Source organism: Chanodichthys erythropterus, chromosome 10 (genome assembly GCF_024489055.1).
Source record: "Chanodichthys erythropterus isolate Z2021 chromosome 10, ASM2448905v1, whole genome shotgun sequence".
NCBI classification, from domain to species: Eukaryota; Metazoa; Chordata; class Actinopteri; order Cypriniformes; family Xenocyprididae; genus Chanodichthys; species Chanodichthys erythropterus.
In genome coordinates this window covers 41,026,034-41,049,433 of record NC_090230.1, presented here as the reverse complement: position 1 = coordinate 41,049,433, position 23,400 = coordinate 41,026,034, and the positions used below count along the sequence as shown (strand labels likewise).

The 23,400-nt window shown below is 35.6% G+C and overlaps 1 protein-coding gene across 2 annotated transcripts in view; it reads left to right on the top strand.

Moving 5' to 3' along the window:
• Window positions 1-22,214, top strand: part of rxfp2a (relaxin family peptide receptor 2a) — a 52,307-nt gene extending 30,093 nt beyond the window's left edge. For both annotated transcript variants that reach the window (XM_067399211.1, XM_067399212.1), the window contains exons 7-18: window positions 577-648; window positions 1,313-1,384; window positions 4,210-4,284; window positions 8,299-8,370; window positions 11,191-11,262; window positions 11,418-11,489; window positions 12,033-12,104; window positions 12,207-12,278; window positions 12,373-12,602; window positions 15,645-16,055; window positions 18,009-18,227; window positions 21,949-22,214. In XM_067399211.1, coding sequence (XP_067255312.1) covers window positions 577-648; window positions 1,313-1,384; window positions 4,210-4,284; window positions 8,299-8,370; window positions 11,191-11,262; window positions 11,418-11,489; window positions 12,033-12,104; window positions 12,207-12,278; window positions 12,373-12,602; window positions 15,645-16,055; window positions 18,009-18,227; window positions 21,949-22,214 — 1,705 coding nt within the window. The remainder of the gene's footprint in view (window positions 1-576; window positions 649-1,312; window positions 1,385-4,209; window positions 4,285-8,298; window positions 8,371-11,190; window positions 11,263-11,417; window positions 11,490-12,032; window positions 12,105-12,206; window positions 12,279-12,372; window positions 12,603-15,644; window positions 16,056-18,008; window positions 18,228-21,948) is intronic.
• The last annotated feature ends 1,186 nt before the right edge of the window (window positions 22,215-23,400 follow it).

Genomic DNA, 23,400 nt, shown 5'->3' with positions numbered 1-23,400 from the left:
TTGATTGAGTATTAAACAGTGTGCACCCTTGCACAAAATTACAGCATGTGTTCAGTGATGTAGAGAACAATGGCTTCTTTGATCTGTAGATCTGTAGTGGGGCCAAGTAGGTGAAGACCATTTCTTAAGGGGCGGTTTGATCGAACTCTTTGCGACTAGCATATAGTAATTTTCTTTCTTTCACAGTAGCTCTGAGATCTCCTCAGTCCCATAAGCAGCAGGATGAAGGACAAACCTAATCCTGGGAAGATGATGATGTATAACACAATATATCATTAGGGAAAGTTGGGTCTGGATGAGAAATGACATGATCAGTTTTTCTTAAACCATTTTGTAGGAATTACGATATTTTCTATTTCTGTTCTTTTCTGTTCTTTTAGTTCATTTGACAGCATCTCAGATGAGGGACAGTGTATGAGGCAGAAATGAGTTTTGCAGCATTTGTATTCATTTGGATTCCTAACAGGGCCATTTTATTATTATATAAATCAAAATCAATCCTTTGGACAATTTAATGCCTAACCTTGACAGCGGATGGAGTCTGTATCACTAAATAAACATTGTTTTTTTATGCAGGTTTCTGAGCCAAAACCACATAACCTATTTAGGGCCGGGTGTATTCAGAGAACTGCACAAATTAGACTGGCTGTGAGTATGCATCTCTACACATTTAATGAATTAGAAAATGGAAAATGGCTTCTTGTTCTTTTGCATTCAATAACTATCACAAAAATTTAAATTTCACAAAATTAAAATTTTCATTATATTTTAATATTTTACATGTTTTTATATGTATTTCTTTGTTTTATGTGTTTATATTTTACTTTTTCTGTTATTCTTTGGCTTTACACACTTCATACACATTTCCTATCATATATTGTAATGTTTGTTTTTATTTTGTGTACTTTGATATTATTTTCTCATCCAAATTTTCGAGGAGGCACTCCTCCCTTAAAGAGATACTTAATTAAAATTGGCATAATCACACAGAAAAAAATATTGTCTGTGGAATAACTGTGAGTTAGTAGAATTTGGTTCTGAAATGTGCTGAACAAAGAACATAATTTTGCAAAAAAGAAGCAGAGAATGCCTTGGGTGGCTTGTTGGCAGTCAGCACGGATGCAGGTTGGGCAGATTTATGCAGCACTATAACAATCACTGTCACTGACAGAAGATGTGCCAACAAAATATTTCATTCTATCATGCAAAAAAACGAAAAGACTAGTTCAAATCTGACATTATAACGATATATTCCTGTGCTTAACATTTTGTAAAAGACACCTCAGTTCTTGTATTTTTCCTTTTTCCTCAGAGTATTAGATCACAATCCACTTAAAAGCATCACCCGTGATACGTTCATCGGTCTGAGGTCGCTGACATTTCTGTAAGTATATCCTGCAGTTTTAAAATATTTCATGGTGTTTCTTCAGTGTGGCATTTAGTCTAATCAGCTTGTCCTTACAGTTATCTCTCAAAGGAAAATGTCAAGCTTTGTTTTATTACAAATTTAATAAATTTATTTCTGATACAGTTGTGTCTGACCAGTCAAGAAAAATGTAAAACTTTAGGAGGATGAAATTGAGCGATATTGTCTTTTATTTTTTTACTACTTTTTCTCTGTTTAGAATTTGCCTGTCACTCTGAACTAAATCAATTCCCACAACAATTTGAGATGTCAAAGACACACTTGAGTTTATTCACTTGTTGATAACAAGTATGTCCAAGGAAATGTCGTGTCAAGGAAATGTCATGTCAAGGAAATATCACAATGTCATTCAAGAAACAAAGAAAGGGATCTAGGGATCACTAACCCTGAAATATAGCCAATTTTTTATTACAACAAAACTCAACAAAACGTTGCTGAGACAACTTTGATCTTTTCACCATAATACAGAACTGTCTGTACCCACAGAAATCTAACAGACATTTAATACTTTTCAACATTGAAAAGTTGCCTGAAGGCTAATGTCTTTAATATCATTTGGCTTCCACTGCCTGCTTTGTGATAACTGCTGTGCAAAATGAGTAAAAGAAGGAAATGTATTCCCATCACAACACTAGAATCAATCAAATTAATTCCTTAAAAGTCAACCATTTAAAATTTGTAGAGTCAATCTGCCCAACTAAATGAAACATTGATCACAATAATGGTGACCAAACATTTTCAATAAAATCAACATTTAAATCAATGTGTTTCTCTTTCCTTCAGTGATTCTACTTTTTTTCATCAGGTGTCTTCAATGTTGGCAAAAAAAAAAAAAAAAAATAGAGAGTTTTAAATTCATCTTTGATGTCTGTTATTCAGAATAAATTTATGGAGTATATTTTTTTATTATTTTTTTTAAAAACCTGTTTTCTATGCTGGAGTTGTTCTATAAAATGGTTGCCTGATGTGTTTTCACACAAACAGGTGCTATAGACATTTTTCTAAATACAACAAATATCATGATGAATACAAAAATAGATTTTTACTGTACGTTTTACATGGATTTATTTATTTTTATTTTATTGCCATAATAAATATTAATTAAATATACTCCAAGTGTGCATCAGCACTTGTACAATCGTATTTAGAATCATATTTTTCTCCTTTTAATGTGATGAACTTATTTAAAATGACAATTAACAACTGAAAACATGAAAAGTGAACATTGCAGAAATATCAACATTAAAATCTCTTTTTTAAATGTATTTTTAATTCTTATTTACAATTTATTAACACTTAGCAAATTCAATTAATTAATTCTTCAAAAATCAAGAGTTCTGAGTCACGTCAGTCAAGCTCGCATCAGCTGACTTTCGGCTGATCAGTGTCTACCTATAGGAATACGACGCTTATCACAGCATCCCTATAGGCATCATTCAGCATTATCAACAGCTTTATCACATTGCTCAGGGGCTAATTACCCTCCTACTTCCCCAGCTCCTCTTGTCCACAGTCAGGACTTGGCCTTCTGATATTCCTCTTTGAATTAGACTGTCATTTATCTTGATTTATGTTCTTACATTTATTTATTGTCATTAAGCACATTAATGATATCTGTAATACATTTATGTTGGTTCTGTTTACCCTAAGGGGGTTATTATTGCTGCGCTCCCTAATCTTATCCATGTTAGGCTGCATGGATGTTCCTGCCCAGAACAGAACAATACCACCAATCCAAACTGTATGCTAATTGTTAGTCATCTTTGACAGTAGTGGTCCTGACAGAAATGTATTTTTAAAAATCAGCTTCTCAAATTGGAAAAGGCATTTGTCACATTATTTGCCACTTTTGGCTTGCCAAGTATAATTTAATCACTGAATCACTGCTGTCCTGTAGGGAGGGAGATATTTTAAAGAAATGTTTCATCTATTGTTCCTCCATCTTAATGAAAACCAGGTTTCTCTCAGGGACTGCTAACTAATAACAGAAAAACCAAAATAGATATTAAGTATCAATGCAAAGAACAGCACCTCGTGAGATTACCCTTCATGAATGAAGATATATATCTAATGTCATCCCAAAAGAGATTACACACTTGCCCAGAATGTTTTCTCTAGGCAGTTCACTGCTTTGTGACACATTTATAGCTGAAATAATAGTACATTTATGTAATGTTTTCCAGAAGCCTGGCTCTGTTTAAGTTTAGCCATTGCATGCAAAAGCTGAGCTTGCGGGAGTCTGTATTTACAGAAAAATATTTTTTGAGTCCAATTTATTATTAAATAAATACTACCTTGCAAATTAGTTATACAAGTGTCCGCCACATAACAAGCACTCCATTAATCATGCATTTACATACAAATGAAATTCTTCTCTAAATTTGCATAATTAGCTAAATTATGTATTTATTGCATTTAATGTTCATTCCTAATTTTCTGGTGTATTTGACTAAATGCATGACCTCCTTTCAGGGGTTTGAATTAATATCTTAGTTGTTAATAATTAAGGACTCATTTTACAAAAGCTAATTTAATGCACAATTTTCAGCTAATTATGCTTGTGAAACAGGACACCTGTCGTCGAATAGCACACAGCTAGTCTGGCAGAAAGCCTTGATTGTTTTTTTTCTCTGAAACGTATTCAGTCACATCTGGAAGTGCTCCAGGGTGTTTGTTTAACTTCTACAATAAAGACCTTCAAAGGCTCTTGCTGTGATAGTCTGCACATTGAGGCTGGGTTGTTGTATTAGGTGGTTGATTTAAATTTTTGTGCTTAATCGCAGATCTATGGTGAACACGTCCCTGATGTGGCTGCCCAACGCGAGTCTCTGTCAGCACATGCCCTTGCTCAGGTGGCTGTGAGTACTTCATGTTATTAACACTTTTTTCACAAAATAGTGGATTGTGTTTTTGAGGTTCCTCTCTAAATTAAGTAGGGGAGAATGAGATAATCTGTGCCAGTAGCTGTCCTTTAGGCAAGGAAAAATGAGATGAGGTAAAACAAAAAACTATATAAATCTTTATTTTATTATATATATATATATATATATATATATATATATATATATATATATATATATATATATATATATATATATATATATATATATATATATATATATATATTATTTATTTTTTGTAATAAGCCAATTAAATTTTTGTGCATGTGTGAAATAGTTAAACATAAAAATGTTAAATTCATGATTATAAAAAGAATTACAAATATTATTATTTATTATGTCAGTTGAGCCACTGACACAGCTTACCCCAAAGAATCTGGTACAGTTTACCCTACATCTATCATTTTGAAAAATGTTTAATCTGTTAATGAATGGATAATGTTTAGCCAAATAATAATGTGGTATTATACTTTGGCAATTCACTTATTAGTGTTGTAGTACTTTAGACCAGTTTTGGTCTTATTTTTTAAAGGTCTTGGTCTTGTGCAATTGCCGTTGCATTGTCTGATTTAATTGTTAACATCATTCATTTGAATGGATGTAAAACTGCCTACTCCAAATGCAATCAATAACATATTTCTAATTTGATTTATTTTGCTATTGTTGTGCCGGGTCAGAAATCAACAAGGGACTGTGTAAAAAATATCTACAAAATTCAAGATATGATTTCAAAAAAGTACTTGTATAAGATCTTGATATTTATATTATAACGTGATATAATATAAGCAATTAAGCAATATCACAAGAAAGAAGGCTGTTTTCACAAATATGAGCACAATTGCAAATGTGATATTGATTTTTTACAAACATTCAATAAACAAAATTTAATTTTTAAAATATTAATCTCAACATTATTTATGCATTTGTAATTGTACCAATTCAGATGCAACTTCTGTTCCACCTCTGCAGTTTAAAGATAAACTTTGATTTCAATTGATTGGTAACAGCTCTATATAACGTCTTATTATTCTAATACGAATTTGAGGAGTGCTAGCCTGGTCTTGGTGTTGACTCTGTCTTGACTTTCCTTGGTCTTGGTCGTGGTCTCGACATACACCGGTCTTGGTTTTGACTTGGTCTCGGTTTAGGTGATCTTGCCTACAAAACTATCACATATATGATATATGTATGGCCTACATAAATATGCTTCGACATAAAATTTAACTAATTTAAACAAATTTTTCCTTCTGTGTAGAAAATTTACTTAGACATCTAAAAAATGTTTTTAGCTAAAACAAAAATGGCAGCTGTGGTTGATGGGCCCTTTTTAAATATATTATGCAAGACAAAAAAAAAAAGAAATCTTCAAAATCAAATATTTTTGGAAACACTGAAATATAAAGAATTATGTAGAATTATGAGTCAGGCTCGAAGGTGGTTTGAATATAACATCTTAGTCGGATTAGATAAAATGGCTTTTAGATATCCATCCATTGTGGTGGACACCATGCATCAGTGGGTGAATTTAATGCTGGCATATATGCAAAATTTTAAAGGCTCATTAGAAGAAATTTAAAAAAAAGTGGTCTGGCTGTGTAATTTCACTTGGCATCATGGGGCTCACATTAATTCTGGCTGTAATAAATCATTCCAATTCACTGAATTTTCTTGACACAGCTAAACTACACTGGAGTTTGTTTTTTTTTGTTTTTTTTTGTAAAAATGCTACAGTAAAAACATGTTAAGTGGTTAACTGTAAGATTTTGGTAAATTATGTATATTAACATTATATCACTTAATGAAATACAGTTATAAGTTGTAAGATATACAGGCATCCTGTAAAACTGGAAACATTGTCACGGTATTTTTACTGTGAATTTCTGGCAATCACAGTTGCTGTTTTTTTTACCGTAAATTTTGGATATTTGTTACGGTGTACCAGTGTACATGATACTTTAATAATGTTAAAGCCTTCTTGGCTGTTCCATTTATTTCTGTGTGTGTACATTTGCACTAAATCTTATTTAGAGAGAGCATTTATTTTTTATCCAAGTGGCCTCAACATATCAAACTGACTTCTCAGTAAATTTTTGGTACTCTGGGAAGTTTTTTTTTTTCTTTTGCTACTTTCAGCTGTGTTAGCATTTTCTTTTTCTTTTTTTTATAAATGTAAATTCATGTCCCAGTTACAATTAATGTTGTCACATTTTCCTGGTTAAATAAACATTACTTTACATTACATAAAAAATAAAGAAAAAGGAAAAAAAGAAACCAAATACAATTCTATTTTGTATTTTTACATTGACAATGTAATTAATGTTCTGTTTATTAAGTATAAATCTCATCAAGTTAGTGTTTTAAGCATTTTTACATTTATTCCAAAATAATAACTAAAGGCAGCAACAATTTAAACATCATAGCCAATCTTAACCAATCACATCTAATCATAGCATCGCCTCCTCTCACGTGTCTTTCCCCATTCATTCTCAATTACCCCCCACTAAACCCACCGCATGCATTAGGAGGTCTGTTAAAATTCAATGGGCTGAGGGGAGGCATGAAAGACGCAGCATCCTGCTGTAACTTTACCTGCTGGTGTCACTTTTGGACAGTGTGATTTATACACTTTTCTATGTCACATTTTGTAATGTTTTTTTTTTATTTTTATATGGATTATTTTCTCATCCTATGTTTGAGGATTAGTATATTAGTCATCAAACACATGGTTTATTTGAAAAAGTCATTCTAAGGTTAACAAACAGAGAGAGTCCGTAACATATACAGTACCTGATGGTCTCTGATACCCTATCATAATCCTCTCTAGTATATGCTATTAAAGTACACTGTTAGGTAGGTTTGAATTTAGTCTCATTCAGCATAAATCATATCAGCACTCGGCAAACTTCCACAGTTGTCCGAGTTAAACCTCTTAATATAAACTATGCTGCTGTAATAAGTTGCTTTGATCAGCTGAACCTTGCAGAGAAGACCACACTCACTTCCTGAAAAACCTTTATAGATGTGTTCACTGAAGTTTATAGTCAACAATAACCTAGAAAACTGATTATTATCAGACAGGACACCCACGGACTGGCCCACAGGTCACTGACTGACTGTCTGATGCGTAGTGCACACAAAACTGGAAAGCATTTTCTGGCAAGCTTTAATCTGAATGGCTGATTTTAAGTAACTTCCTGGGGTAAGGGCACACAACATTTATTATCAGTCTACTTGGAAACAAAGTCATGTTTACGAGGTACCAGGTGAAACGACGAGTGCTTTTGAAGAGGAAATAATCTCTGGATCTGCAAGTTTTTCAGGTTAGTGTGAGCAAAACAGATTGTGTTTTGTCTTTTAGACACTCTCTTCCTGTCTAAGTGGGTGCTTGTAGACAAGATTAAGCTGTTTGTGCTGTTTAGTCAAAGGTCTGACTGTAACTCCTCTCAAAGTGCCTGCATTTTTGCAAATTGTCGTCTGTGTATTTTTGAGCATTTCCCCCTTCATAATGAGCACTTTGGACTTGTTTTCCGCATTTCTGTGAGCAATGCACTGGTAACTGGTAATTATATTCAGCATGGAAAGAGACGGACAATGGCCATCAGCAGGCTCGTTTATGCTGTGATAAGCTTGCCGCTGAATGACAATTTGCCATCTGCAAATACAGACTTGCAGTTCCGAGAGAAAGACTATCAGCGTCACTATCACTATCACTATCCTCTCATCAAGGCACTCACTGAATGAACGATTTCAGCATGGGGCTTCATGAGGCAAGTTTATTATTCAGGTAGCTGTCATGCACCTATGGCTCTTGATCAGATTTATTTTTGCTGTTGCAGAGCAGTGGGATGAGTTCTCCCAGTTGTCGGTGGCGCTATCTTTCTATTATGTCATCGAATTCAGGATTTATATGTATTTTTTAAATTAACAGCTGTTTTGCTTTCTTTCATTTCCTTGGCTTGTCTTTCCTCACAGGGACTTTGCTGAGAACCACATTGAGTTGCTGAATTATTCAACTCTGATGACATGCACCGAGCTCACAGTGCTGTAAGTGTTTTTATTTGCATTTACCTTCAGCCGTAGTTGGTTTCATTGTGTAAGTGATGGCTACACATAAGCTGATGCCAGCATTACAATTTATAATGGCAATATAATGGTGAATTTGATTTAAGAGTCAGTTTAATTGAATGTGGCACAGATGTCAGTTTTAGTTTATAATGTTGGTCTTGGATCCCATTCATGTTTTTTTTTTTATTCCCGGTTTATTATCTCTAAAGGGAAATGCTTGTTCTTGTTTAGTCATCAGAATGTGTCTGCATGCATGTGTTTCTTACAAGTGAAGAACAAAGTTTGATGCCCTTGTGAAGAATGATGTAACACATGTGTTGAAATCATCTTAATTTACTTGCAAGTTTAAAAAATGTGGGACATTAATTAAATGCCATATACTGTGGGTACAATAATTTGGGACCACTGTTGATAATGGTTACATTGCAAATTTTTTACAGTATCATATACAATTTTATTTTATTACACCATTTTTTTTAATTAAAATTATATTGTCAGAGTAATAACCTAACAACTAATAATATGTTAAAATGTTTTTAATAATATGTTAAAAAGATTTATATATTTTGTTTGAATTACATAAATGTAATTGTGAGTGTTTTCACACCTATGGATCATTTGTTTTGTTCCGAAACAGGGACTAAATTTGTTACAATGTTGCATTTTCTTCTTGGTTCAGTTAGCTTTCACAAGGCAACATTTCAAAGTGTATCAAAATGTGTTTATGCAAGTCACATGTGAGTACATCTGTGCTCTTATTGGTCAGAATTTTCGTATAATTTGGGTTATAATGCAGGTAGAGCCAGCTTTGTCGGGACAGCATTCTTGCACAGAGAAGCGCAATTACACAACTTAAGATGAAGAGTTGCTCAATTGTTTTCAACTATGGTAACTAATGTGCTCACTCACGGAACCAGACGCTACTACATTTTTATATAACACATTTCGTGTTATGAATTATGATATAGTTTGGTTCGTTTGTCCATTGGGTCGGATTGCTTTCACATCTCAAGCAAACCATTAAAGAGTTAGTTTGCAATCGAGATGTTTTGGTACGGGTCCGAGCATTATTGCCGTTTTCACATATGCATAAATGAACCGAACCAAAGGGGAAAACGCGCCAGGTTCCGAAACAAATGCTCAGGTCTGTAAGCACCCTGAAACAGTGTTCAGTTCAGGGCACAAAGGAGGTGGGAACCGGCAAATGTTCAGCATACAGCTTTAGTGATGAAAAGAAACAAAATGTCCCAGGCCTGGTCCTCTCTCCTTTCCACTGATGTCACTCCTCCTCTTATGCCTCCGGAGCTCCTCCATGGGACTCAAGACTGGGTCTCGCAGGTTTCGCTCATTATCATTCTCTCTACTGGCCTTGCTCCGCTCCCACAGTTCTCTGCCCCACTCTGCTTCATCACAGTGATAATTTCTTTAAATTTGATTTCAAAGCAAGGTCCATAAAGACATGGATGTGCGGATGTGGAGGAACTTGACTGTCCTAACCTCAATCTGATAGAACACCTTTGGGATGAATTAGAGCGGAGACTGAGAGCCAAGCCTTCTCGCCAACATCAGTGGCTGACCTCAAAAAATGCGCTTCTAGAAGAATGGTCAAAAATTCCCATAAACACACTCCTAAATCTTGTGGAAAGGCTTCCCAGAGGAGTTGAAGCTGTTATAGCTGCAAAGAGTGGGCCAACTCCATATTAAACCCTGCAGATTAAGAATAGGATGTAATTAAAGTTCATGTGCACGTAAAGGCAGGCATCCTAAAGCTTTTGGCAATATAATGTATATGTACTTTTTAAATATTTAGACCATTTCCATTATTGATTGCTATCAGGATGTTTATAAAAAAAAATTGCCTACCTTAACTTTAAATACAGTGACCTTATATTTCAGTTAATCTGATGTTAATTCTTGTAGTTACCAGAGCAAACTTTGCAATCTTTACAATTCTAACACAGATTAAAAATGAGCTGTGCTCAAATGTGTTGACATTTGTGTTTCTGGACTGGGCCTAAGATGAAGCATTTCACTGAAGAATATGCTGAAAGGTCTCCAATTCAGAGATACAGTACATCTGCCAATTTTTTTTCATTTTATTTATTTATTTATTTTAAACAGACTTTCTATTCTCCTTCTCATTTTGCTTTGGGCAAAGTAACAGAGTTTGATGCAACTGATATTACCTGGGAAATAGGGATCTAACTCCCATAACTTTTGCACTAGTTAATCAATACCTCGGGATGTTTATATACAGTATGGGCTGACTCATTTGTGGCAGATCACATTTTAAGTATAAAAATAGAGGAATCTAATCCCAGTTTCTCAGAGAGAAGCTGTGAATCTTACTCATTTGCAGCCTTGGTGTTTTCCCCCTAAATCTGTTGAAAATGAAAAAAGATGTCTCCTATAGGAACAGTGTGATGACAGAAAGAATTTGCCTTATTCGGACAGACTGAAGTCTCTGACAGCGACAATACCCCTTCCAGACATTTTCTCAAGGCTCTATTAGTTTATTATTAAGACGTGCTATTCTCTTTTGTAATAGATGTGGGGAAGTGTCAGACATATCTTAAATGAGCCGTTGAGGCAGAGATGGTATCTCTGCAAACAGGGTCAGCTTGCCCTTGCCAGAAAAATAAGATGGAAAATGTGGCAAAAAGCAGAAGGGTTTCGTTATCATCTAGCTGTTTCACGGGACAGTGGCTGTCCTTAGAGGCTTTCTACACAAGTGAAAATGTTGTAGTTTAGTCTCATTGGAAAGTAACATTAAGTTGCTCTCTCATTTTATATGCCCAGATCACTGCATGACAATAAAATCAAGATCCTTCCAGAAAGCACGTTTCATTCTCTTGGATCTTTGGTTGAACTGTGAGTACTGCACATAATCTGAATGCACCATCTTCTGATTTGAGACTAATAATGTTCTGTACTCACATTATAATGGATGTCTTGAATTGGTGTCTTTGTATGCACATGAATTTCACTCATCTGATTGTTGTTTGTTTCAACTTCTTGTTTTTTAGAGATTTGTCTTGCAACAGACTTTCCGATCTTCCTAAAAACACTTTCAAGACTTTAAAATATCTGCAGAAACTGTGAGTCATGCAAATATCAGTCACATCGTTTATTTCAAAAGTGTTGAATTGGATGGTGCATGCAATGCAATAAATAGCACCATGATTGACACAATACGATGAAATAACATTTTTAAATGGACATTTTACCCAAAGAGGAAAAATTCTGTCATTCACCCGCATGTCCTTCCAAAACTTTGTGCTGCTTTTTCTTCCATGGAACAAACAAGTCTATATTTGGGGGCTGTAAAAAGCACCACAAAAGTAGTCTGTATATATGCTTTTGAAGCCATATGGTAGTGTTTTGCAAGGAACAGACGTAAATTTAAGCTTGTCTGTAGCACACATCTGCATTCATAAAAAATGTGGATGCCATTATTGATGCCAAAAAAAATGATGGCCTTCAGAAGACTTGGAATATAGTGTATGAGTGTTTCATGTCCTTTATGGAGCTTGACGACTCGGGGTAACTATCCACTGTTGTTGGCTGGCAAGAGAAAAATTTGAGGAGAAAGATTTGAAATGTGAAATTTTAGGCTGACATATTCCAATTAATGTTTGCAGCAACATATCCCATAATCCTGCACTCCGTATTCATGCCAGTCACTTCGATCACCTGGTCCAACTTGAGTCTCTGTAAGTAACAGCACTGCTTGCTCTCTGCCTTTGAAAAGAATGCATTTTAAGTCCTTTTTAGTAGGTGTCAGATGAAATACAACATTCATTTGTGTTTAACAGGAGTCTGGAAGGCCTTGAAATTCCTAATATAACCACCAAGATGTTTCTTCCAATGGGGAACCTGTCCCACATGTACGTACCTCTCATTGTGTGGTCTGTGTAATAATCTGCAGAAGCAAGATGTTCAGATTGTAATCTGTTATTTGTTTATATCTGTGTTTTCTAGATATTTTAAGGATTTTCAGTATTGTTCGTATGCCCCACATGTTCGGAAATGTAAACCTAACACAGATGGAATCTCATCAGTTGAAGACCTGTTAGCCAGCGTGGTTCTGCGGGTGTCCGTCTGGGTGATGGCCTTCTTTACCTGCTTTGGGAATCTCTTTGTTATCGGAATGCGCTCCTTCATTAGAGCTGAGAACAACCTGCATGCAGCCTGCATCAAAGTCCTGTGTTGTGAGTAGGCTGGAACTATTTTTAGTATTTAATTAATAAATACATTGTGTGCAAAAATGTTTTAGAATAATAAAATAACAAAGGAACTAACTTCATTGTTGATTAGTCTGATCTTTGTACTGAACATTTCATACATTGGATACAAATAAAAAAGTAATTATTTAAAAAAATATATATGAAGTGTACAGCACAAAGACCAGAATAATCAATAACAAAATTAGTTATTATTATTAGTTGTTGCTGTTGTTGTTATTATTATCACTATTATTATCCAATAATTACTTGTTACAACTCAGAGTTAGCTGCACAAACACACACAAACACACACGTTTGTTTTTGTGAAATGTGGGGACATTCCTTAGGCGTAATGGTTTTTATACTGTACAAACCGTATTTACTATCCCCCTACACTACCCCTAACCCTAAACCTAACCATCACAGGAAACTGTGCACATTTTTACTTTCTCAAAAAAACTATTTAAAAAAAACTATCTCAAAAAAACTGATTTTGAAAAGCCTTTTGAAAAATGGGGACATGGGGAATGTCCTCATAAGTCCTTTTTTTGTAATACCTATGTCATACCCATGTCATTATACACATTTGTGTCCTGATATGTCACAAAAACATGTACACACACACACACACACACACATACAGAGTTGTCATCTGTCTGCAACAGCCTCATAAAAGTCCACATGGCCCGAATTGAAATTGCTCCAAAAATGTTTGGCTAGACATTCTACAACAGCAACAACAAAAAAGGATTTTCCTGGAGAGAAAATATACCCAGTAATGCTAAGGCCTTCATGAATGGGGGTATTAGTGGAAAAGCCAAGGGTAACAAGGGTAAGGGTAACAATTTATCTGAATAATGGAAGCTCTCAGTAAAGCCTATTATGATTTGGTTTGCTTTTGTGACTATGTATATCCTTGTGCATGTTTGATTGTTCGTTTCCAAGCATTTATGCATGCATCTATAATCCTATTAAGAGAGTGACAGTTTGTTTGTCTTCATATGCTTGTTTGAACATTATGTGCCATTATTAACTTATTTAAAGGGTATAGTTACAGACTGTTCCTCAGTCTGATCACGACGTACTGAACAATAACAATAAAATCTGTGACGGATGTATTTTTTTTTTTTTTTTTCAGACATAAATATGAGAAAATGAATAGATGTTCACCCACCCAATACTCCAGTTTTACCGACATGCATACAATAGGGTCAGACATAATATCTTGAAAATTGTAATTTTATGCTTTTCCTGTGCATTCACAATTTGATGTGAAACTTAGTAAGATTATATTACTGGCCATCGGTCTGTTCTTTAGCTAAATCATCTTTTGCTCAAATTAAGTCAACATATGAAGAGTTTATTTGCAAAAACAGATAACTCCGTTTTTATTAATTCTCACAAATCATGTTTTTTTGTTGTGCATTCCAAGTAATATCAATCAAACTGCAGTTGTGTCGTTTTGATTAAGTAATAATAACTCTAAAAAATACAGGTAAATTAAAAAATTAATGTTCATAGAAAATATGTTTTTTATATATATTAAAAGTTAGTTTTTTAGCAAAAGCAGATAACTCCAACAGTCGTTTTTTGGCAAAAGCAGATAACTCCACATTTCATGTTTCAGAGTTAAACATAACCCATGTAATTGCTTTGTTATTGCATTTAAAACACATGCGTACACACAAACGCGCACACACACTAACAGATCGGCACACAAGTACACTCTCACACACACACGCAAAAGAACCACCAAGGTTTAAGCATGTAAGTCGTGTATGGTGTACAAGGACTTACAGGAGTCGACATTATAAATCCTCGATCACTTTTAGTCAGCTCTGACAAAACTTCCCTCAGCTAGCGCATCTTTTTGAAGTGACTAGAAGCCTTGTCACCTGACCTGAATACTGTGCGCTGATTCGCTAAAACGGACTTATCGGTTTCTGTACAACAGAAGGGCGCTTGTTGGCTTCCGCTGTAAAACGTGAACTTGCGATGGCTGACAGTGGACAATACCGGCTTTTCTGACAAAATGGATTTAGGGTACAGAACGTTCTATATATGGAGAGTAATGCACAGCACTTTTTTTTTTTTTTTTTTTTTTTCGGTTTTTGCAAATGAACTCTTCATATATATAATTATATATAGCTGGTGACACATTCTCAGTTACCTTCTGTCTGTTAATCTCAGCTACAGCAGTGTGTCAAGACAATTATATTCAGGGTGGGAAAATGAGCTTGGCCTTTACCTTCTGCTGTTCACTGACTTTAATATCATCCCTCTGCTCACCTTTACCATGATGCAACAATCAAAGATCGCCTGCTATAACAAGATTGTGGTACCATCGCCTGGCTCTGATTCATGATGTATTCCATCAAACTGTAAGGAAGAAGGATGCGTTCATACATTATTACTAAAACACATTCCCTTTTCTCATAATCTTTTTTGACAACTGGAGAATTCTTAAATTTACTGTCTGACTTGTGGGACAGCCAGGAAATGAGCAGCTGTCAAAAATTTCACACATCCTTTGGGAAATGCCTAAAATAAAATGACAAGCAACTTCATGCCACTTCTGACCACATGTGTCTTTGTTTTTACATTGGTAGTGAGGAACAGAATTTGCTCTGTGGATATTAACATCCACTGCACAAACTGATGGAGCAGGAGCTAGTCACTATTGTTTTAAATCAATTTAAATAGTCTGCAACTAGAGGGTATAAGAACCCTGAATCCACGAATAGCAATCTCATAATCAATGCAGATGTTGTCTTTCTTTCTAAAGTAAAGAAATGAGGACTGAAGAACTTTGGTGAATAAGAAACCAAGCATCGGCGATGGGAGCCCATTTTCCACTGGCTGGCACTTATTGAAACACATTTAGCGTTATGTTTATTTGAAGAAGCCTATAGTTTTGTTTTGTTTTTTTAATTAATGAAGATATTAAGTACTGTATCACATCATGCTTAAGGAACCTAGGCCATGCTTAAGGTTTTGAAAAAAATGTTTTGCTTTAATGTTTTCCAGTTGCTGACTGTCTGATGGGAGTCTATCTCTTCTTCCTGGGAATATTCGATTTGAAATTCCGTGGTGAATATAACCGGAACGCTCTTATCTGGATGGAAAGTGTGGAATGCCGAACAGTTGGCTTTCTTGCCATGCTCTCCTCTGAAGTATCTGTACTCCTCCTCACCTACTTGACACTAGAAAAATTCCTAGTTATTGTTTTCCCCTTTAGTCATCTGCGGCCAGGGAAGCTGCAGACAGTGTTGGCTCTCACCTTCATCTGGATTCTGGGATTTGTCATAGCAGCTGTTCCCCTACTAAATGAAGACCTGTTTGGGAACTATTATGGACGAAATGGAGTTTGTTTCCCTCTGCATTCTGATAGGCTGGAGAAACCAACAGCCAAGGGATATTCCACTGGGATATTTCTTGGTTCGATATCTCTCTTCTTCACTTTTTTGATATATATATATATATATATATATATTATATATATGTATGCACAATATTGCAAAAAAGTTAGAACACCCTATTGAATTCCATGGTTTTTCGTATCAGGACATAATAAAAAATCCTTGACAGGTCTTAAAATTTGGAAAATAAAACCTCAGATGAACAACTACACATGATATATTACACCATACCATTATTTACGTAACACAAATAAAGCCAAGATGGGTGACAAACTAAGGACACCCTATGATTCATTTGCTTATAGATCCACCATTAGTAACCATTTTCTTATGATTTTATCACATCATTCTGGAGGAATTTTTGCCCACTCTTCTTCTTTACAATGTTGCTCCAGTTTATTGAGGTTTGTAGGCATTTGTCTATGCACAGCTCTTGCCACAGCATTTCAGTCAGGATGAGGTCTGGCGTCTGGAGCTGTTGGACAGATTGCTTTACATTTGATTCTAGAATACTTTGGTATGCAGAGGAGTTCATGGTCAACTCAATGACTGAGATGCCCAGGTCCTGTGGCAAAACAAGCACAGAATCATCACCCCTCCACCAGCATGCTTGACTATGAGGCATTTGTGCTGATATGCTTAGTTTTCACCAAACTTGACTTTATGGCTAAAGTCTGAGGTGTAGTTCTTGGGTTGTCTGCAATTTCTTTGAGCATTACACAGCCTGACCTTAGGGGGAATTTGCTGGGATGTCCACTCCTGGGAAGATTGTCAACTGTCTTGAATGTCTTCCATTTGTGAATAATCTATTGTACTAAATGGACTTCATTGTCCTTCATTGTTTGGAAATGACTGTATAACCCTTCTCAGATTGATGGCAGCAGCGATTGCTTCTATAAGATCATTGCTGATGTCTTTCCTACTTGCTCCAGACCAGCAAACTGCCAAAACTTCTGCTTTTATAGAGTCGGTCACACTTGCTGATGATCTATATGCATATGTGACCCTGGACCATAAGTAGCATGGGTATATTTGTAGTAGTGGCCAACAATGCATAGTATGGGTCAAAATATGGGTCCTTCAACATATTTAGCAAATTTCCTAACATAAATATATATAAAAAATTGTTTTTGTGAGTGGATAAGGACTTCATTTGGACAACTTTAATGGCAAATTTCTCAATATTTTGATTTGTTTGCACCATCAGATTCCAACTATTCAAATAGTTGTATCTCAGCCAAATATTGTCCTATACTAACAAACCATGCATCACTGGAAAATGTATTTATTCTTCAGATGATGATTAAAACTCATTTTCAAAAACTTTACCCTTATGGTTTTGTGGTCTAGGCTCACATTTGTATATGCGTGCATGTGTATATGTGTGCCTGTATGAAAAAAAGTCTCCTGAATGAAAACTGTGCAACTCAGTGTCACAAAAAGACATGTAAATCAAAATTTGTCTATTTAAAATTCTATTTACGAACTCACCATACATATTTATTGTCAAGAACTGTAATTTATTGAAAGCCAATTGTTTTCTGAAACAAATGTCACATCGCACTTTAAATTTAGCACATTGTGTTAGAATCTTATAATTTATAAAAAAAGAAAAAAAGAAAGAAAAAAGTGAAAACCTTTTAGCTTCAGGTTCTAAAGGGTTAATCAAAGGTATTTGATTAACAGTGCCTGACTGCTACTTACTTGGTCACCCATGGTTTTTCCATTTTGGCCTTTGGTTTTATTTTCCAAATTTTAAGACCTGCCAAGGACAAGATGATTGTATATTATGTTCTGATATGGAAAATCATGGAATTCAATAGGGTGTCCTAACTTTTTCACATGACTGTGTATATATATATATATATATATATATATATATATATATATATATATATATGTACAGTAATTTTTAAATTCTGCATCCTGCTTAATATTTTCCTTATTATATTTATGTTTTATGTATTCCCAGGTCTTAATCTGGTGGCGTTCTTGGTGATTGTCGTTTGCTATTTCAGTATGTTCTGTTCCATCTATAAAACTGGCATCAATGCCACAGATGTGCGCAGTCGGCTACACAAAGATGTGGCTGTGGCCAACCGATTTTTCTTTATTGTGTTCTCTGACGCCCTCTGCTGGATACCCATATTTTTGGTCAAAACTCTCTCTCTTCTAAAAGTTGAGATTCCAGGTATGTTGTGTATTTCTGCAGCATAATTTTTTGACCACATAGTTAAAACATGTTTCTCAAACGAGTCATGTTTCTCTAACGGTCTTTATCAGTATTCAATTACGATTACACATATATACACTGCTCTTTTATAGAGAAACACATAATTATCCAGTTTTTACAGAAAAATATTGTTCATGAATACTGACCGTAAATAGTTAGCTAAGGTTGTTATTAGGCAATTCTGCATGAATCTTCAACCCCTTAACATTTAGAATGTAAGGCAGTTGGCACAATAGTTATTTAAAATAAGGCACTGTGATGCAGCCAGAATTTACTAATTTGAGTCATATTTTCAAATAAAGAATTCAAGATTTCAAACTTACTGTGATGGGTTTGAAATAGTGTTGTTCTCTCTGGTTAGTTACCCACTTTATTTTTAAAGTAAGAACAGCCAGCCATTTGTAAACTGAATGTGTTGAGGCTTCCAGTCTCATCCCCTTCCAGTTATTTTTAGCTGTACAAAACAGCTCGTTATCCTGCTTGATATTGCAAACTGGTATTTCTTACCAAATAAATTTAATGTATTGTCATAATTATAAACTGGTCTGTAGCTCAAATAGGTTTAGAGCTGCACTTGTTATTCTTCTGCTTATTCACCTATAGCAGCTAATGAATCGGAAGTCTCATTCACAGAAAATAAGGTGGATAATATAGTGAGTAATAAGAAATAACTATTGTTTTTTTTTTTCTCCAGGTTTTAGCCACATATTTACAACTGTTATGACCCTAGTATTTTAGACCTAACAATGACGTTAAAATAAATTTAAAAAGTTACATTTCATAAAAGTTAAAGGTGCTAAAGAGGATCTTTTCATCGACTGAGAAACCAAAGACTGTTAGTGAGTTTTTGAAATGAGCTCATGCGTAAGAACAACCCCCCTCCTTCACAGCTCGTTTCGAGGGAACGCCTCCCAAAACTCGTGCACGAGTATCGGAACACGAGTGTCTACCACCGGCATTTGCTGTGTCGTCTTAGTGGATTCATTATGTCGGACTCAACCATAGACTGTAAAAAATTATGGACGTAACGTCCGTGACGTCACCCATAGAGTTCTGAACAGCATTTTTGATGCGAAAATGAGGCCGCTTCCATCTTAGCTGCGCGTCACCGCACGTCACTCCCGGATAACTGAAAATGGGCAAAGAGGCGGGGAGGTGGTTTGAGCTGATGTGACTGGTTGCTGAAACCACGCCCGCCTAGCTTGTCGTGATCATCTTAGCAGGCAAAGGAGCTATCTATCTATCTTAGATACGATCTATTAATATTAATGAAGATAAGTTTATCATTACAAAGTTCTAAAGGTTTACTGTCAATCTATGGTGTTTTTTTAAGATATAGATCCTCCAACACCAGTGTTGGGTGTGCAAATAACAACATGCAAAATCAAACTTCATACCAGGGTCGTGCACAGGGGGGTTGCTCAGGTTGCCTGGGCAACTGCCCATATGCCCTTCTCGACTCACATTGACCTTCCGAGGTGGAAAAAAATAAATAAAAAAATTTATCAGTGGATGCAGAATTTCACGTAGGCCTAGATAAAAATAAAAAAAATCGCAAAGCCTCATTCACTTACATATTCGGGCACCCGTCCGAAAGTGAAAGTCAGTAGGGGAAGGGCAAACTCTGTTTAAGTGGCTGCAGCGCTGCACGCATGGTAGGGGAGTGCCCTTTTTTTAGGTCAGTTTTTTAGCAACTGCCCCTCAAAATTCCTGTGCACGTCCCTGCTTCATACCTTTATAAAGAAATAGAGATCGCGAGATGAATCCAATCTGTGGTACTTGGGTAAAATATGAGTGTCCATTGCAAAATAAAAAAACAGTACTTTTTGTCCATGAAAGATTTATATATTATCCATTGTTTGCATCACATTTCTTCTGAATGATCTGTTCTCTGTCATCATTCTTAAAGAAATAAAGCAAATAAAACTCTATATGATCGTATCTAACAAACAAATGAGCCATGTCCAAAGTTATATTTTTTTTCAAAATAGTGCAGCAGTTTTAGTTATAATATCCAAGCAGTGCTGTCGGATTTTGATATCCTCCCGCCATTGTCATTGTAGTAAATCTCACAAACAAAACTTTCACCCAATGCCACGATCCAACAACGTGTGTCTGTTTTATCTACACAGACACACATCAATCACGAATAATATTCAGCAAGCCATATTTTATAATTGTATAAAATAATCGAGAAAAAAGCACAAATACTGCTGAGATGCCAAATTCAGCGGCTGGAATTAGCTGAGGTAAAGTGATGGCTCACAGACAGCAGTGACCACACCCTTAATTATGCAGAACTTTAAGGCTTAAAGGTGCCCTAAAACTTTTTTTAAAAGATGTAATATAAGTCTAAGGTGTCCCCTGAATGTGTCTGTGAAATTTCATTTCAAAATACCCCATAGATTTTTTTTTATTCATTTTTTTCACTGCCTATTTTGGGGCATAATTAGAAATGAGCTGATTCAGGGTGTGTGTGGCCCTTTAAATCTGGTGCTCCATGCCCCAAGAGCTCGCGCTTGCCTTAAACAACATAAAAAAAGTTCAAACAGCTAATATAACCCTCAAAATGGATCTTTAAAAAGTGTTCGTCATGCAGCATGTCTAATCGCGTAATACAGTGTTTATTTTGATGTTTACATTGATTCTGAATGAGTTTGATAGTGCTCCGTGGCTAACGGCTAATGCTACACTGTTGGAGAGATTTATAAAGAATGAAGTTGTGTTTATGCATTATACAGACGGCAAGTGTTTGAAGATGAAAATAGCGACGGCTCTTGTCTCCGTGAATACAGTAAGAAACGATGGTAACTTTAACCACATTTAACAGTACATTAGCAACATGCTAACAAAACATTTAGAAAGACAATTTACAAATATCACTAAAAATATCATGATGTCATGGATCATGTCAGTTATTATCGGTCCATCTGCCATTTTTCGCTATTGTCCTTGCTTGCTTACCTAGTCTGTTGATTCAGCTCTGCACAGATCCAGACGTTTTGCCCTTGTCTAATGCCTTTCATAATGTTGGGAACATGGGCTGGCATATGCAAATATTGGGGGCTTACATATTAATGATCCCGACTGTTACCTAACGTCCCAGGTGTTATGTTGAAATTCGCCTGTTCTTCTGAGGTCTTTTAAACAAATGACATTTATATAGGAAGGAAGAAACACTGGAGTTTGAGTATAATCATAATCTGCAGTTGTTACTCCTGTCTCCTGACAAAAACATTGCCTGCGGCGCTTGTGGAGTGTGGAAAGTTACTGGAGCGCGCAGCCGCTCACGTCTCTCACAAGGAACGTCACGGCAGTGATTGACAAGCCAGAGGGCCAATCGTTTACGCGATGTTTTTAAGGCCCTACCTCATGCACAGATGATGTATATTAATATTATTCCTTTCAGTGCACCTAATAAATAGTTTTTTATCAGTTAGTAAAGACAGTTTCAAGTAATACTGCAAAAATGTAAAAACAAAACATCCTCTTTAGCACTTTTAATAAATGTTTAGCAGTAACCTTTTCAAATGAAATTGTAACAAAATAAATTATTTTCTCTTTCGTGCAAAAATGGCACTGGTACCTGAAAGTGACCCAGTTATCTCTAGCCAAGTGTGTCACAAATCCTGAATTTAAGATGATTCGTCTGTTGACATCAATGTCTTTATCTCTGCAGGGACAATAAACTCCTGGATGGTGATTTTCATTCTTCCTATCAACAGTGCCCTTAACCCCATCCTTTACACCCTGACCACCAGCTTCTTCAGAGAGCAGGTGGAGCTTCTCCTGTGCCGATGGCAGCGACACTCTGCGTCAAAGAAAGACCGTAAGAGTCTCACCAGCTCCACTATCTACATGGAGACCTCTCGAAATGCAGAATACCCTGCAAAAATTTCCTTGCCACGACCGTCTTTGGCAGACATGGATAACCAATATGGGTGAAAGAGCCAGTGAGTAAAAGGCATCAAAGTGTAGGCCTATCATAATCATTATCTATGTTCAGAAAGGAGAATGATGGTCTTTCCTGGAACAATTTAAGTGAAAGGATGGCATTGTTGATTCATTGTTCCAATATGGAGTGCTCTTTTTAGACACGTGACTCTAGCCCTCCATTAGGAGAAACATTTTTGAACGGTTCATCTAGAGCCTCAATCCCCTCCAGCATCCATTTCCACCCTAAACACCATGTCTGGCCCGTAGCCCTTGAGCTGGGCTTGTTGATTTTGTCAAAAGATTTTAAAGAAGACTACAAAAACAGTGCAGATGACTGTCAGTATTTACTGCAGAGCATCATTTCTATGAAGGAAAATGTGTATATTTGTTTGCGGAGATGTTTGGATTTGGAGATTGAATTTGAGAAGTTAATTGTAATGTACAGTAAAAGGGTTTTTATGCTTGCTTTGCCATTTCAGAGAAAAGGCTCATTAAAGGGAAATGCCTCACAGTTTCTTGGTCAACAAAGCAGATTGCTGCTGACTGAACAAAAGCATGCAATCAAGATAAAGAGGTCCATAGCATTCATCTGTATAATATAACAGAAATGTTGTTTTTGTTTGTTCTTTGTCATTTTTAACGATGATGCAAAAGCGTTTTATTTTTATACTCATGTAGACACTTTATAAGTTCGGTTTTTCTACGCATCTCAAGATATGTAAACAAACATTGAAAGTCAGATGTAAATATGTTCATAGTCCGAAGTGTCATGGAATGTGTCAAGCAATATAAAATATCTGACCATCTAAAGTACTAATGATAGTGTCAAGGATTTTCTTACTTCAATCTCTGTATGTTAAAAAGCCTGTTGATTGTTAATAATTTATCATAAAAGATAATATACCCCACAAATGAGTGATCGTTCATTCACAGCCTGGATTGCACAATGAAAAGTTTGGAATAATTAAGTTTATATATGGGTGTTTTTGTTTGTTTGTTTGTTTGTTTGTTTGAAAGAAGTCTCGTATGCTCACCAAGGCTGCATTTATTTGTTTTCTATTTGAATATATATCAAAATATATTTTAATCCTGTGATGGCAAAGCTGAATTTTCAGCATCATTACTCCAGTCTTCAGTGTCACATCCTTCAGAAATCATTCCAACATGCTGATTTGCTGCACAAGACACACCTATT